General features: G+C 42.2%; 1 protein-coding gene across 3 annotated transcripts in view; it reads left to right on the top strand.

Annotated features, from left to right (window-relative positions):
• Positions 1-16,857, top strand: part of ncanb (neurocan b) — a 137,903-nt gene that overhangs the window by 106,874 nt on the left and 14,172 nt on the right. For all 3 annotated transcript variants that reach the window (XM_086223562.1, XM_086223561.1, XM_086223560.1), the window contains 3 exons: positions 8,880-9,038; positions 11,692-11,774; positions 13,147-13,291. In XM_086223562.1, the coding sequence (XP_086079688.1) occupies positions 8,880-9,038; positions 11,692-11,774; positions 13,147-13,291 (387 nt within the window). The remainder of the gene's footprint in view (positions 1-8,879; positions 9,039-11,691; positions 11,775-13,146; positions 13,292-16,857) is intronic.

Below are 16,857 nucleotides of genomic sequence, written 5' to 3'. Positions count from 1 at the left end.
CGCACACACACACAATACTAGCAGTGAAATTAAAGTGGGTGCAGTAATCCGTAGTTATAAAACAACCAGCCTAATAAAACAATAATCCAATCCACTGGAAATACATTATCACATGCTTCTTTCTCTCAGCTTCTGAGCAGAACAGATAATCTACAAATTGAAAACAAAAAGGCGGCGTTAACAGGATTGTAGTAAATTAATCCCAAGGTGTCTGGCTGCTGTGGCTGCTGCCTGGTTCGCTGTGACCAATGTGTTTTGTTGCTGCTTAAACTAACAGTAAGGGCCAGCATTTTGATGTATGGCCCCCTCCTATCCTTCACCCTGCTTCCATACATTACATCATAAATATTCATCCATGGGTTGTTGTCTTTTTTCCTTTTATTTTTTGTGGAGAAGTGCTACATCCCCAGAGGGCCGCACACCAAATAAGACAAGTGCTTGAGGCAAGCATGCTGATGAGTGCCCCCCCCAGTGTTGGTGGGGTTTGCAGTGAGACCATCCTGCATATACACAACAGCTATGAAAATTAGATTACTCACACATACGCACACACTCTACCAGCATGGAACAATGCTCTTTGTCTTACACATACGTGTACGCAAACACACTTGGCGCGAGACATGGATGCACAGAAAGCAGCAAGTTCCATTTGAAAGCAAAAACAAAACTAGACAGCATTGCAGGGAGTAAAGTAGAGCACCCCCACCCAACCACCCCCCACACCCACAACCCCCCAACAGGATGCTGGGTGAATCTGGGGCAGACAGATATGAAGACTTAGAGTGTGTGTCAACACCAAGAGCGCCACCAGTGCTGCCGATTGGAAATGATGTAGCGGAGCTTACACACTGAGACTAATGAAGAGGAGAGCAGACAGAGCTGACTAACTTGCCTCAGAGAGCATCAGGCCTCCTGTCACTGCACACTAGCTATCACTCTCTCTCTCTGTCAGAATTATATGAATGTCGAATGTTGTCATTCTTCTGGTGAAGGTGTTGACCTGCAATAATAAATTCAGTCAGTTGGAGTAAATATTTTGCTCTAAATTTGTACGTGGCCGATTATCATAAGACAGCTCAGCCCTGCATCCTGAAGAGCTGCAATCTTATTTGGAAAAATCTGCACCTGGCTGTTTACGTACAAAGGAAATGATCCGAGTTGTATTCCTGTCCTGTCTGTCACCATCGAGTACACAAAGTAAGCAGCATGAAACGGACACACCAGCGCACAGGTGAATGCTTCTGACCGTACAGGTGACCTGTGTGGACGCCGCGTACTGTATAGAAAAAAGGGCTTCGGAATAACCTGATTCTTTGATTCCTCATCGCCAGTCCTCCTGTAACATATTCCAGGATTTGACAGCCATCGGCTGAAATTAATTTTCTTTGTCATTGTTAAAAACAACACATCTCCCTGAACCACACAGATAAAAATAGAAAGCTGAATACAATAGAATTGTCACTAAGAGTCAAATGAATATAAAAAAAAAGTTGACACTTGTTATGAAATATAAAGCCAGCACATTTTACACAGTCATCATAATAGTCAAGTGCATTTAAATTCAACGCGGCGTAACACAATAGGGCCAAAAAAGACTCACGCATAAAGACAGAGTAAAACCAAGTATATTTACCTGAGTTTTCAAGAATACTGCAGTACATGTCAGTTAACTGCAGTTTTAAGGCCTCCAAGCTGTTCTATTTCATTTAGGGGATATCGCTGGAACGCCTGGAGAGAATTTCTTCAACTTTGGCTCAAATTGTCCACAGGGATGACCTCAAATGATTTCAGGGATCAAATATCAAGGTCAAGGTCAAGGTCACCCCACATAAAAGCAATATCTCAGGACTGCCTTGAGAAAATGTCTTCAAATATGGGACGAACTTCCACTGGGACTCAAGGATGACTAAAATAAAATTAGAGGTCAAAGGTCAAAGCTGCTCTGCTTTTGTGATGGAGCTCCTTCTTGAAACGGGTCTGTGCTGACTCAGATTTAGATCAGGTCTTAAATTCTACATCTGTCATGTCACTTTTCTCTAATCAGGTTGTCACTTACTGACCTGTCGGGACGGTTCTTACACTCCCCTCTGACAATTACAGAGCTTCTTCCGTCTTCACACTCTTGAAGAGAAGAGCTCCTTTAGGGAAACTAAGCTTGGTTTGATTTACTTTTCTGAGTGAATAAAAAGACTGAGAAGGATTCTGTCAAGAGTTCACCAACTTTGCTGTTTTTCAGCATATCCAGGGACGCCCGAGACGCTTCTCTGCTCTGTCTTTGACTGTCTGGCAACGCAGCAGCTCAACATACAATTTTGTGCATCCTTTAATGAAGGTCTTACATTCTAATAACACACAGAAACATGCCAAAACCAAACAAGAAAAATATCTCAAACCTCTTTACCTCATCAGCCCTCTGCAAGAAAGAAGCACGCATTCATTTTACCGTCATCGCCACACTCAGCAACACACTCATGCAGGTAAACACACACTGAAATATCCTTGAAGTTTTGCTGATGCCTGGCAGGGGCCATTCAAATGGAATAACAGCAAGGTATCGCTCTCACTCCGCATGCTATTGTGTTCAACATCTGCCAATTCTTAGTCCAAACAGGAAAACTTGAGAGACAAGGAGGTAATTTATTCTCATTCAAGGTGCTTAATTAACGAATTTTCCTGAAGCTACCGCCGTTATCTTCTTCTGACTGGGAGGATGTTCAGGCAGAGGAGGGAGAAAAGTAGCATTGCATTAGATAAGAAGCGATGGAGGGAGAGAGGAGATAGTGTATGTGATTATGATATACCAGTTTGGTATGGACAACTCAAACCAGATTTATTGGGCATATGCAACAAAAAAGAAAAAAGTAAAATACAGATTTTTTTTTTTTTGCGTCAACATAAGGCAAGTAGAGGCTGCAGTTTCAAGGAAATTAATAAAAGTGTAAATTCGCCTGATGTGATGTAAGTGTGTGTGAGTTTTACAAATTCACTGTAAAAGCCTGCACTGCCCTCACTTTTACCTTGGTCCCCTCCATCAGCATCAATCCTGAAAGACGTGGCTGGGGGCTAATTATGCCCAATAAGCGTTCAGACCAGCATCAGTTACACATGTTGGGTTCTGTAGCTGTTTTACTGTAACATCCATTACTTCTAATTGTCAGAACCACACTATTAGGGTGTTCCATTAATCAACAGTGCTCTCGTAATAACCATTAATAATTCTACAGCCGTTCTCACCTTTCGTCACTGGCCATTAAGCGGATTCGCCTCCCTTCCTCTCTCTCTCTCTCCCTCCCTTTCTCTCTCTGTCTCTGTCTCCTCCCTTCCCTCTCTTTCACTGCCATCCCAGAAGTCTCTCATTCTCACTCGCTGGACTGCTGTCATCTACCCTCTTGTAAATGCCACACTGAGCTGTCAGTCTTCAAAGAGGCACACAGGGAGGAATCAAAATGGCTCACACCCACACGCACACACACATGCAAACACGCCTTTCATCATCCCGAAGAGCTAAGAAAGCTGAGCAGTAGACCTATCGCTCAGTGATGTGGATAAACGACCCAATCAGTCAGCAGGATCTGTAAGGCCTTTTCTTTCCTAACTGCCGTTGACTAAATTCTGTGGGAATATTAATCGCTGAAATACCCCCCCCCCCCCACCCCCCCACCTCTCCCGGGCTGACAGAGCGAAAAAGAAGACGACTTGAATAATGTCTAAATATTTGAAGAGGTTGATGTGATGTCGAGCTTTGAGCCTCGCTGTCAGCGAGTGGGAGAAGAAATCAGCAGAGACTAGGCTGAAGATCTGAGGGGGAGAAAACATGCCTGTTTATTTTTGATCTCTCGCGTTTCTTTCTCTTTTCTTCATCTGCGTCTCTCGTTCTTCTCTTACTCTTTCATTCTCTTGCTTTCGCTCTCTCTTCTAAACTCACTGGAGCTCTTGATGTTCTTAGTTTTCCCTGTCAAAGGTTTTAATTTACGTAATTCTCAGGTGGGAACCAAACCTAATCTGCATCTGTGTGAGTGTATAGTCCCTGTTTTAAGGCCATCGGTCAAGGATTAACCATATCCACACCGTATGGGCTGACTGCCAATGCGTAGCCTGCAGCAGAAAGAGTGTGTGATTCAATGACAGCCTGTATGTTGAATTTATAGATGTGTTTTCTCCCCTCGCACTCTGACACCTATCCTGACTCTCCTGTTCCTGCAGATAACAAACCATTCTCCACCTTCACAAGCCAAACTGGACCCACTCCTAATGCTTGCACAGTGTACCAGCTGCCATGTGAACAAATACTTTGAGCAGGTAGCATCTGCATTTGGTTATAAAGTGGAAGAGCATAACTACGGTCCCACTTGGCCCAATGATAACATTTACTATTGTCGCCAAGGGTTACTGCAGAAAAACTAGTCTGTGACACTGGCAACAACATTTCTACAAGTTTTAGGCTTTAATGCTTTTAAATTCGTCCCTTCACACCATATTTTATCATTCTTTGTTTCAAACATCAACAACAGTCTGCACTCTATGTCCATAAATGTGCTAGTCTTTCATGGCCAGCTGTCCCGGCGTTGCATTGTGCCAGCACAGGAGGAACATCTGGCTCAACCTGTTATCATTCTGTAGTAGGCTTGTTTGTACGTCTATAAAATAGTCATTATCACTGTAGGCAGTGCCTGGACCAGCATGCAGCGACGGTGCCTTTGTAAATTGTGTTCGAGAAACTTTTTCAGTTATTCATATATTCTCCAGACAGACCTTCATTATTTGATTCTCAAAATATTTGTCAAAACTTGCCACTACCAGTGTCTAAGTTGCTGCCTGTCACACACACAAATATTCAAGGTTCATTTATTTTTAATAGACTATAAATTTCATGTCATGATGATTATTTTTTACATCAATTAAATATCGTTTATACTGTATGTTGCGGGCTGCAAAATTCTTATTGCAAATAATGCAAAATCAATTCGTTGGAGGAAATAAATGATATTACAAAGCGGTCGTAAGATGGCAGACAGACAACTTGACCAGGTTTAAAATGCTTAAGTTATGTTGTCATACCTTAAATATTAAATGTAGAAAAGTAGAAGTACTTGTGGTTTATAGCAGATATTTTAATACTGGCAAATAATTCTGAAATATGTTTCAAATCGTATTTCATGTCTTTTTTTAATTTTGATGATGAAAGAAAAAGAAAGAAAGATGAAGAAAGATGTATCAGTCTGCTTTGTCAAGTGGTTGCATTGAACAGTTAGAAGGGAGTAGATGACATTCTTCTGTTCTACTCATCTGCATCTGAGTCTGCAGAGAACATGCTCACTTGAGCCCCAGCTAGGAAGCTGAACTGGTTCAGACAGCGGGGCTTACCACTGAGCTAGCAGCTAGCTAAAATGTCCATCCATCCACCCATTTTTTCCGTTTATCCTGTTAAGGGTTGCGGGGGGGGGGGGGCTGGAGCCTATCGCATAGCTTTAGGGTGAGAGGCGGGGTTCACCCTGGACAGGTCACCAGTCCATCACAGGACCAACACATAGAGACAGACAACCATTCACACTCACAGTCACACCTACGGTCAATTTAGAGTATCAATCAGCCTCGGCCCCTCTTGATGTCTTTGGACTGTGGGAGGAAGCTGGAGTACCAGAGAGAACCCACACAGGAACAGGGAGAACATGGAGACTCCACACAGAAAGATCCTGTGATGGAGCCGGGGCTCAAACCTAGAAACTTCTTGTTGTGAGGCGACAGTGCTGACCACTGCACCACCATGCTGCCTATTTTTAAAAGATTAAGACAAAATATATTGTACACTCTGATTGTAGTTTTTGCTCAGATAAGTGTTGGAACTTGACAGAAGTAATTCAGCACCCCCTCCCTGTAACTGCCTTTAAAGGACACTAGCCCTTTAGTTTTTAAGAAGAACATCTTACAACACATAGAGACAGACAACCATTCACACTCACAGTCACACCTACAGTCAATTTAGAGTATCAATCAGCCTCGTCCCCTCTTGATGTCTTTGGACTGTGGGAGGAAGCTGGAGTACCAGAGAGAACCCACACAGGAACAGGGAGAACATGCAGACTCACACAGAAAGATCCCGTGTTCAAGCTGGGACTGGAACCCGGAACCTTCTTGCTGTGAGGCGACATTGTTAACCACTGCACCACCGTGCTACCCAGTGTAAAGTTTTGTAAGTTTTATGTGAATAACATTGCTTTACTCAACCTAGTTTCACATTAAATAAATACAAAGGATTATTAGAAGCTGTTCAGTTGATGTCTTCCCTGTTCGTTGTTCATCAGTTGTGGGGTTTTAATGATTTTATTATTGTTTTCATTATAAATGCTAACCAGCTGCTCATACTGTAGGGTTGGGCTCATAGAATCTATTGTTGTAGGTACACTCATTCACCTGATATCCAATTCAATAGTGAATTAACAACAAGTGTGTGACATAAATGTGTGAATAAACACACAAGTGTCTTGATTCAAGCTGGACAATAGATTTAAAGTAGGCCACATCTGGATTTGAAACAAGAGCTATCTGATCAAGTAAACAAGAAGATGCATTTATTCCAAAATTTAATTTGTTTCACTGCTTTCAATAAAGCGTCAGGGGTCGATTCTGTAACTCAGCTAGGACTGAGTGCATCAGCAGAAAGTGGCTTGTTCTTAAAGTGGAATGAATGGGGTTGTGTGAACATATGGGAGGCAGGTTAGCAGATGAATGATGAATTTCAAATAGTGTCAAATAGCACAATAGCATCAAAAAGTGATAAAGTTGAACAGGCGCTCGACTCCATAAATTTCCCTGATGCATGCAAGGGTTCCATCTCTTCATTTGTCTCTCTCTACGGTGGCCGTGCTTCTGAAATGCATTCATTTGTGTGTGTGTGTGTGTGTGTGTGTGTGTGTGTGTGTGTGTGTGTGTGTGTGTGCGCGCGCGCAGCACAGGCACGCACGCGTTTGTGTGATGTATTACATGACAGCTTTATGTTTACTGTAGTAGACATGATGAAATTACATTCTAAGCACATATTGTGACACGCTACCACATGGTGGAGATCATACAGTGTGACATCGCACACGGAGCAGTTTTTTTACAGACTGCTCATCATCATTGTTCAGTGTCAGTAAGTCTGTTTGACACTTGCACGCTCACTGGGGGCAATTGGTGTTGTCTGCTGGTTGTGAGGAAGTTAATGCATCACGCTGAAGACAGTTTCAACATAAAATACACTTCCAAGACAACCAATAAATCTTTCATGAATGAGTTTTTATAGTTTCTAGTTGACAGGAGTGTGTACTTATTTATCTTAAAGGCCATTTCGGAGAGTAATGTTAAACTTAATTTCATGTAAATAGCAGGTTGAATACGATTTATCAAGTGTCTCTTAAATGGAGTGACCTGAAGAAAAAACAGAAAAACTCACGAGGAAGGAAGTCTTATTATAACACGCATGGAATTTGTGTTAAAAGTGATCACCGCACTTCACCGTAGACGGCCCCGAAAGAGAAAAATAACACTGTGAATGGATTAACTGTGAGTTTAGCAGCATGAAAGCACTTATTCTCTCAAAGTACTATGCAGCCCCTCACTTTATATCACAGAAGAAGGAATTTCATAATGCCCTCCTTCTTCCTTGCTATTCTCTTCTCTCTTTTCTCCAGCCAAACAGCAGCTCTCTGCATACTAAGCAGAGCCCCATACGGCCCAATTTGCGCTGGCCAATTTACTGGTGTCGCATCAGATTTGTTGGAGAAAAAGCTGAGACTTTTTTGCTTGATCCTTATTCTGTTGGGGGGGGGGGGGGGGTAAGCATGACAGGAAACTGGAGGTGGCTCGGTTGACATATCGAATCCGAAGCGCATCAACTACATGTACATTTACACTCAAACAGATGTACGCACATTTGCACGACCACATCCATCACACGTCTCACGTGGTAGAGAGAGGAGCGCACACACGTTGGACATGTTCAACCCACAGTCAGCAGCTAACCCCCAGAGAGACATGGGGGGGTGCAGATGAGAGAGATGAAGGAAGTGAGGGAGGAAGGGATGGCTGGAGAGTCAGTGTGCTGACAGCGCTGTGACAGGGCTTAATTACCAAGCCAGCACTGCACACTGGAAGCAATTTCTGAGGATTGTTGTCATTTGAATAGATTAAAACAGCCTTTCACTGGACTAAGCTGTCTCACCGCAGGCTTGCCTCTGCTGTGGATTAAAAGTCAAATGACAGAGAGAGATGGAGGCAGAGAGGAGTGTGACAGAGAGCTTTTAAAGCAGCTACAATCAATATTTTTATAATGATAGTGTATCAAATGACATTCTGTAAAGTAAGAGGCGACACTTGTACGAATTATCAACCAACTCTGCAGCTCCCCCTCGGCGAGCAGCCGTTAGGAGAAAAAACGTCATCATTAGCGGTTAGCAGGTGAACATAGTTGAGCGAATAGAAGCAGAAGAGACAGATTATCCCCTCAGGAGTTGATAAAACAGAGCTACAGAGAGTAAATTTACTCAGGATTGGAATTGCTGATCTGTTTCTCACAAGTTTAACATTTCAACTTAAAAGGTGATATGTCAGTATTGTTTTCACACCGTGTTTCCATTACTCCCAAGAAGCCAGCGGAGGGAGTGTGTTATCCTGGTATTCGTCTATACTGCAAAAAAATTGTTAAGAGTGAATACAACAAAAAAAAAATCTTCAAGCCTTCCTCTTACTTATATGTCTTCTTCCTCCTTTCCTGTGCAACGCCATTATTCTTTTCCATCTGTCAGCTGTGGGCGTTCAATGATTTCTCCTCCCACATAGATTTTCCATTGAGTGATCACTGTCCTTTTCAATTTCTTTACTCGTCTCTTCCCTGATCTCAGACACTGAAGGCTGCGAGCACACGTGGAAGAAGTTCCATGGCCACTGCTACAGATACTTCACCCGCAGACACACCTGGGAAGATGCCGAGAAGGACTGCAGGGAGCACAGCGGCCACCTGGCTAGCATCCACAGTCTGGCTGAGCAGAATTTCATCAGAGGTAAGGAAGGAGGTGGGGAACATTTGGCACAGACAGTGTTTGTAAATGTTCCCTCTTGCAGAGTTGCAAAGTTTGGGTAAGGAGAAAATCCCTTTTTTTTTATTTTCTGAGAGTTGGAACACTCTAAAGCGGGGACGCCCTCTAAACATCAATGTTTTTAAATCATCAGTGGAAAAGCTTCCAAATCACATTTCACCAGCTGCATCAAAGGCTCCTTCTTTTTCTCAGGTGACTCTTACCGTCACTAATAAAGTCCTTCTCCAGTCAAAAAGATGTTTTTTTTTCCTCGTTGCCCCGATTTTACTTTTAATTGTACAATGTACAGTCACACCAAATGATTCCAAGCTATCCTGGTTGTTGCCCCCACCACCTCCTCCACTCTGGGGCACCACATGTTCCGTTCGTTTGTACCTGACATTGGAGGAGAGGCAGAACACTCCATTACAGGGCCGACACACAGAGAAACACAGCGATGAACTTAAGCCGAAGCACCAGGAGACGAACCACTCAAACACAGGGAGATCACGCTAACGTCACAGTCCCAACCTGAAAATGAAATCGCCAATTTCAAGCTCAGTTTATTCATTTTATCACTCATTTTATTTTGAAGGATGGAAAAATAATGTCAAAGAACACAAACCAAATCTGCATCATCTCGGCATTAATTTGGTAGTTGTCGCAAGTCGATTTGTTACTTTAGAATTTTCGCATGCTCGTACAAACCTTCATTTTGCACTGTGACATTTTTCTCGAAATCATCAAGGTAATTTTTTTTTTTCTTATTTTTAAAGATGCGACTCAAAATGTCCTGTAGTCCCCCCGAAAAATGCGGAAAGCTCTCTCACAAACTGATCAGAACCAGGTTACACTTTTTAAGATTTAAGATTCATTTGTTTAACGAAAATTTCGAATCAATCACATTGCCTTCTTGGTGATGGCAAAAGAAAAAGGCACCAATCAATAACGACAATGATTTATTCACTATAATCTGCCCAGCTCACAGCGCCTTCATCATGGATGTTGATCGATATTCTTCTCCTCTTGTTTATAATGACCATAGTTGCCTTGTGTTTATTCCATAACTCAGCGGCGGACGTCTGTCTGCTCATGCTCCGAGTCGCCCTTGAAGGTTTATTGCACTCCTTGCTGGAAAACACCCTCAGGAGCAAAGCCTGTTCAGCCAAATAAATGCGCATCACCTTTTGATGCAGTAAATTTTGCTGGAGGCGCTGATGTATCTGTGACAGAACATTTAATATACTTTAATCTCCTTTCATTTTATGTTCTTTGAAAGAAAAGCAACCGTCAATACAGTGAACCCGTAAGACAAAAAGAAATTGTATTCCTTTAATCACAATCTTAGCTGATTTGTGTGGTAAAAACATCATTGACATTGTTTTTTTTTTTCCTCCCCTACAGTGAGTAAAAACTCATCTCATTTGAATTTTTTTTTTTTTTTTTTAAATCTGCATTAGTTTGCAAATGCTTTTTGGCACAAGAGAGACATCACTTCTTTTTACTGCAAGCTTTTTAGGACTTCAATATTTGGTCATGGAAGGCGGCGTGCCAGGTGGTATTACCATACTCATATCCATGCAGTCTGCAGTCATCATGAACTCATTGGTAGCCCTTCACCCCCTGGCAGTGCTCCACAGCCACTCATGTTGTAATAAGGCCAAATCACCAACCGCAAGCCTCTGAAATACAAATGCTCTCCGTTTTGTTCCAGTCTTTCTTCTGCATACACGCAGTTACCAAAAATGTGTGTTTAATTACCTCAAAAATCTACGTCTCCACCCCTGCAATAAGGAGATCAGAGTTATTAGGAAGATTAATGTCCACCGTAATGATCATAATCAGGTACTTCATTATTGAAATTCCATTACATGTGTGCACCTGTGACCACACTCAGGAATCTGCAGCCCCAACTCACACGCTCAATCAAGAGTAACACCGCTGATGATTTTTTTTTGCTTTCACACACGTCTCTGTCGGCGTTCGTCTCTCAGCTGAGACCAGAGATGGAAGAAGTGAGAAGTGGAAGCCCCGCGACACGTTCATGCCTGTATAACCTGCAGCACACGATGCAATATTAAAGATTTTCTACATATAAAGGTCAGCTTACTAGTCATGGAGAGTGTTATCCAGGCTGTGAGAATAGCAGTGTAACACCCAGAACTCTAACAACCCACAGTCAGGTTATCCTCTCAGTTGTATCACTTGAAGGAATTGTGCTTGGCTCGCACGAGGGACTGAAAACTGGAATAATATCAATACCTGCAGCTTCTAATATTGACCGGTCTTTTTCAGATCTGACACAGACTTGATAAAAATCAATGCTGCATTACTGAAGAACGTCTAAGGCATAAAAAGAATGGATGCTGTAATTAGATGAGTGTTTTAGCACCTGGAACACATTTTCTTTATCATGCAGAAGCTCTGCAATGCAGACTTCCCGATATGTTGCAGAGGTTTAAATTCATATTGACGGACGGTTGTTAGGCCCATCCTTTTCCATGTGTCATTGTATTGTATATTGCAAGGTGCTGATGTGTGTGTGTGTGTGTGTGTGTGTGTGTGTGTGTGTGCGTGTGCTTATGTGTGTGCATACAGTCTTTTCATGTACTTATTTCAGCTTGTGCTCCTTACTCAGGTCTAAGCCATGACAACACCTGGATCGGATTAAATGATCGAACAGTTGAAGACGACTTTCAGTGGACTGACAAGATGGACCTGGTGAGAAAGCGGATGTTCGGTTCTCATTTAGCTCTTGTCCATCAAACATAAATTTCTCATGGCATCCAGATAAATGTCGTAAGTGTTTTATCACCTTGAGTTTGAGATGATCAGCAGTTACTGGACCAACTTGTGCATATGACCTGCGCTAGCCCAGTGCTATTTCTTTCATCTTCCTCACCCTCGGTTATAAGGAATCAATAGCTGGAGTTCATTTTTTTTACGAACCGCTTCTTTAATCACTACATCTCTTCTATAAGCCCCTCACTTCTTAAAACAGTGTTCTTGTAAAACGAACAAGTGGTCTTGAACTTTCCTGGTCCCTTTTAGAGACAATGGTAGAGCAGGTAGTCTCCTGACAAACCATGAATGGTTTCATGGTCGCAGCTTCGCCTGACAAAATCAGCACAAATGCAGGGGAACGACAGCTTCAATCAGCTGTACTGCATCCTTATTTATTATCGCTGTTATAAAGAAAGTTAGAGCTGCCAGCCTCCTGCTCTCTGTAATCTCTTCTACTGTGCATTAATGCAGATAATTTCACAATATAGCTTTTCTCCTTGGCATCTTTTCATCTGACAGACAATGGGGTGAATGTAAAATAGTGTTTTATCATGGCCCATTAACTCACTGCGGGGTAGCACATTTCACTCTGAAGCTGTTGAAGTGAAGAGTTAAATGATTCCTTTACAATCACGGCAACATTGGGAGAGAAAAAAGCAACGTGAAATCATGGAAATAACAACAGCTCTTGTGAGTATTCGGCAATATTCAAAATGACAGGGAAAGTTAAAAGGGACTTAAATGTCACATAAAAAATCAACCCTCCCTGTGCAACAGTAAATGTCCATCGATAGCTGTGACAATCCATTCGAGATTTCGTTTTTTTTTTTAATTTGTTTTATTTTTTCCCATAGGAAATGCATGGAAATATGCAGAATCAAATAGCACTCTGCTTGCTGCTTCATGAGGACAGTACATTTTTTGCTAGTATTTGGAAATGATAATATACTGAACTTGTATTCAAATATTTTACTGTCTTGTACCTCAAAATTTCCATTATTTGGTTGTTGTACAAATCAGATACTTATTGGCAAAGCCAAATAGCTCCAGTATTCACTTTTACACACAGGTTTCATTCTTTTACAATTCTGGGGGGAAAAAAATATAACTGTACTTTCTGTATTTTTGTTTCCCATAGCAGAATAAAGCACACAATTAGTGAAGAAAAAGAAAAAAAATTACAGTGAACACTCAAAGGGAAATGAGTAATTACAAGATAACCTCTACTTTTAATTGATGATTTCTCAATTTTTGCTTGTGTGTGTGCATGTGTGTGTGTGTGTGTGTGTGTGTGTGTATGTGTTTGCAGCAATATGAAAACTGGCGTGAAAACCAGCCAGATAACTTCTTTGCTGGAGGAGAAGACTGCGTGGTCATGATTGCTCATGAGAACGGCAAGTGGAACGACGTGCCGTGTAACTACAATCTGCCCTACGTCTGCAAGAAGGGAACAGGTGAGAGCAGTAGCGCATGGGGAAGGAGAGGGAGGGAGAGGAAGCTGCAGCTTGAACAGGTGATTAAGTTGAGTGACAGGGAGGTGAAAGAAGAACTCGGCGAGGCGACAGATTTAAAGCACAAGACTTAAGGAATCGGACGGAGGCAAAGAAGGAGCAACTTTGCTCTCCTGTCTCATCTTTAGCGTGGAATCTTTTCTTTTTTTTCTGTTATAGAAAGCTCATAAGAGAAATTGATGGAAGGTTTTTTTATGCAAAGTGCTTCCCGGGAGATAAAGCACATGTACGTTTATGTGTTTCTGAACATCCAGCCATACAGTTTCTATGCAGCGGGAGAGATTAGCGCTGAGCCACTTCAATCAGGCCCTGTACTCCAGACTCACATTCATTAATGCTCACCAGCTCTCCTCACCTCTCTCTTCATCAGCTCAACTTTAAAAATGTGCTTCATGCTCACCTAATGTGGCAGGTTCATTTCCTCTGGCAAATGTTTTAGAGAAGACATGCAGGTCCTAAAGCAGAGAGTACTCTCTTCTCTATGTCCTGGAAACACTCAGCAAAACGAGGTGAGCAAATTTAGATGTAATCCAAGATGTCACGTCGTCAAAGATCACGCACACGCCTCATGTCCCCTGTTGCTGCTGCCTTGACTTGGTGTCGGAGTTACACGCTCTTCAGAGATGCTTGTTAGAGCTTATTTTTAACACACATTTGCATATAGGTCAAGCTTAAGACCAGTGGTGAAAAGACAGACATGGGATGGTGTGGTTAAGATGGCTATTGGGACACGAGATGGGGACAGCTTGCTGGAAATGTACCCTGAAAGTGAGGACACAGACAGGGCTGCATTATTTCCTCTCACAGCATTTAGGGACACCAGTTGGAAAAACAAAAATATTTGATTCAGTTTTAATACTAGCAGGTAACTAAGTTTTCTACAAATTGGAACACTTTAAAAAAAAAAAAAAAGGTTGTTTGCTGTATGTATTTCCTTTTAATTTGTGACCCAATACTCCGTTGATATGACGCCAGATGACGTTCGTCAGTGCCCCGATGACAACCAGGCAGTTGATGTTAGAAAATGATCTGCCTGTAACCACCACGCCCAGCCTCTGCAGAGGAGGCGCGCAGGTACTCAACAACAAAGTCTAAAAGCACAAAAAATCCCCACAACACCACAGTTTGCCCATCCATCCACACTTGACCACCTCTCTATGCAGGTTTTGAGTCTATATTTTACATCATCCAATGACTGTTCATAATGAATAATTAAAATCCTTCTCGCAGGCCCATGTGTGATGCCTGACTATAAATCAGCTGTTGCCTCAGGTTGATGCATTTTTCACATTTCTGGCTCAAATGCTGCTCCGCACTCGATGTTACTGCTGAGTAAAAGTAACAGTTGTAGGTCACTGGGATCAGAAATTGGTTGAAAGGTTTGCTGAATTTTTTCTTTTTTTTCCCTCAGTATCTCCTGTCAGGATCTTGCGTTAAATTTCTTTACAACAAACCTGCCTGCCCCCCTTCCTAGAACTAAGGCTCCCTTCAGATCGAAAGTGCCCTTCTCTGAGTGAGTGAGTTTTGGCTCTGGCTTTGATTTGTCTCCACGTATGAATCGAGCGACCGAAAGTAGTATTGATATCAGTTTTGTTTTTTTGCTGTGAGATGACTTAATCAACTCATCCATTCCTTTGGGTGATCGACAACAACCAAACCGATTCAGACTGAATCTGTTCCTCGGCGTGTCCCTGACAAACCAAACTGTGGAAGATAGTAGATGGGCTCATAATATACCTCCATGGGCTTTTAAAATGATCCTCTGCACACTTACCAGAATGTATTGCTGTTCAAACCAAGAGCATAGCCAATGAGGCGGTCCTTCATCTTGGTTCATGACGTGCTGTATTTGCATTTGCTCGGTTTAAATAAAGTGGTACCGGCCACATGTAGACCCGAGCACCTGGGAATGCGATCAGGTTGAACTGATCTCATTGCATTTTTAGCATATTGTAATGAGAGCTGTTCACTTGTGATCTGATCACTCAGTGCTCATCTTAATAGCAGGTCTGAACACGGCCTCAGAGAAATCCTAGCTGTTTGTTTTAGTGGAATTGATCCCCCCTGCTAATATGCTAATAGAAACACAACAGAATAAAAGAGAAACTGCACAGAGGCCGAAGTCAAGAGAGCTATTGTTGCTGAAGACCAAATACTTTCATACCGATATGTTGACATGAATGTTGAATTTGTCATCTAGTCTAGAGTATAATTATATCCTTATTGGACAGGGTTCATCTATAGACTCCCGTCAAATTACGTAAAATAGATTCCTTTGTGAACCCTTTCACAACAGAATATTAGATGAGCTTCAACATAAAAGCCTCAAAAGCCTTGCTAATGGAAATTATGTTAATTTAAGCACATTGTTTTACTTCAACAGATGGTTTGTCACCAGGGGCCACAAGCCCAGAGAACACACTTCTAAAGCCGTAGGCAACATGCAAGTCTACTGACACATCCCGCTGTATTCTTGTATGAAAGCAAAGATATTTCCCTTCGAGGCAAGGTGTTGCACCACCTCTGATGCATCCTGTCACAAGTCCCCAGCGTCCAGCCCACCTCTGACCTTAATCAGTCTGCTCCAATCATCAGAATGCTTTGATCTTCCCACACGTCCCCAGTAGCTTCTCTTCCCTCCAAGTAACCCCATGTTATGTCTTGTCTTATCAGTGGAGTTTGTCAGCTCCATGCTGAGTGTTGTCTGCTTGATTTTTAACGCTTTGAATTAATATTTGTCTGCTCATCAGCAGCCTGCTAGGTGATACTAGCAGCATGTGAGCCTACTGGACTTTACTCAGTCACCCAGGGGCCAGTCAGGGCAACATCTCGTGCAAATTGTGATGATACCTTTTTATATACAACTGAAATGACATGTGACACATTCAACCCCTCTGTTTCCATTCATAGTTTTACAAATATCTTTCCCTCCAGCTATTCAGACGACTCTATGTAAAGGTGACTCAGATGTGCTACCTTGCTTATTGTCTCAGAATTTTCCCAAATGAAAACATGGATGTAGGCCTCTGTTCCCCACCTCTTGAACTGACATAAATCCTTGACCCAAAATTTCAGGTGGAGTTTTGAAGCACAACTCTTCTATTACTAATATGCTAGAAATGCAACTAAAAGCTGCGCCAAATGCTACATTAAGGTTTTGAGGTACAGGGGCACAAATGAAACGGTGTCAGCCATCAAATTTGGGAGAGAAGTAGCACAAAGTCCATTTTCCTGCCGATTACGCCCATGTGACATCCATGACTCATCTCATGACAGCACCTCACTCATTAAAAGCAGTATTCTGCTGCCTCATACCGAATCCAGATATCATGCAGGTTCAAAACCATGTTTCCCCCAGGTAGCAAAGCAACTGCTAAACACGACACGTGTTCCAAGAGTGAGGGCCTGCGTACCGCTGCTTTCAGCTGCAATGTCATAAATTTCTTCTGTTCTTGTGTCAAAACATTACTGACTGTCCTAATTGCAGCAGAGTCATGTTAGTTATTGGC

Source organism: Aulostomus chinensis, chromosome 14, assembly GCF_037954235.1.
Source record: "Aulostomus chinensis isolate RoL2024-O1b breed Wild chromosome 14, RoL_Achi_v1.0, whole genome shotgun sequence".
NCBI lineage: Eukaryota > Metazoa > Chordata > Actinopteri > Syngnathiformes > Aulostomidae > Aulostomus > Aulostomus chinensis.
This window is presented reverse-complemented; position numbering and strand designations above follow the sequence as displayed.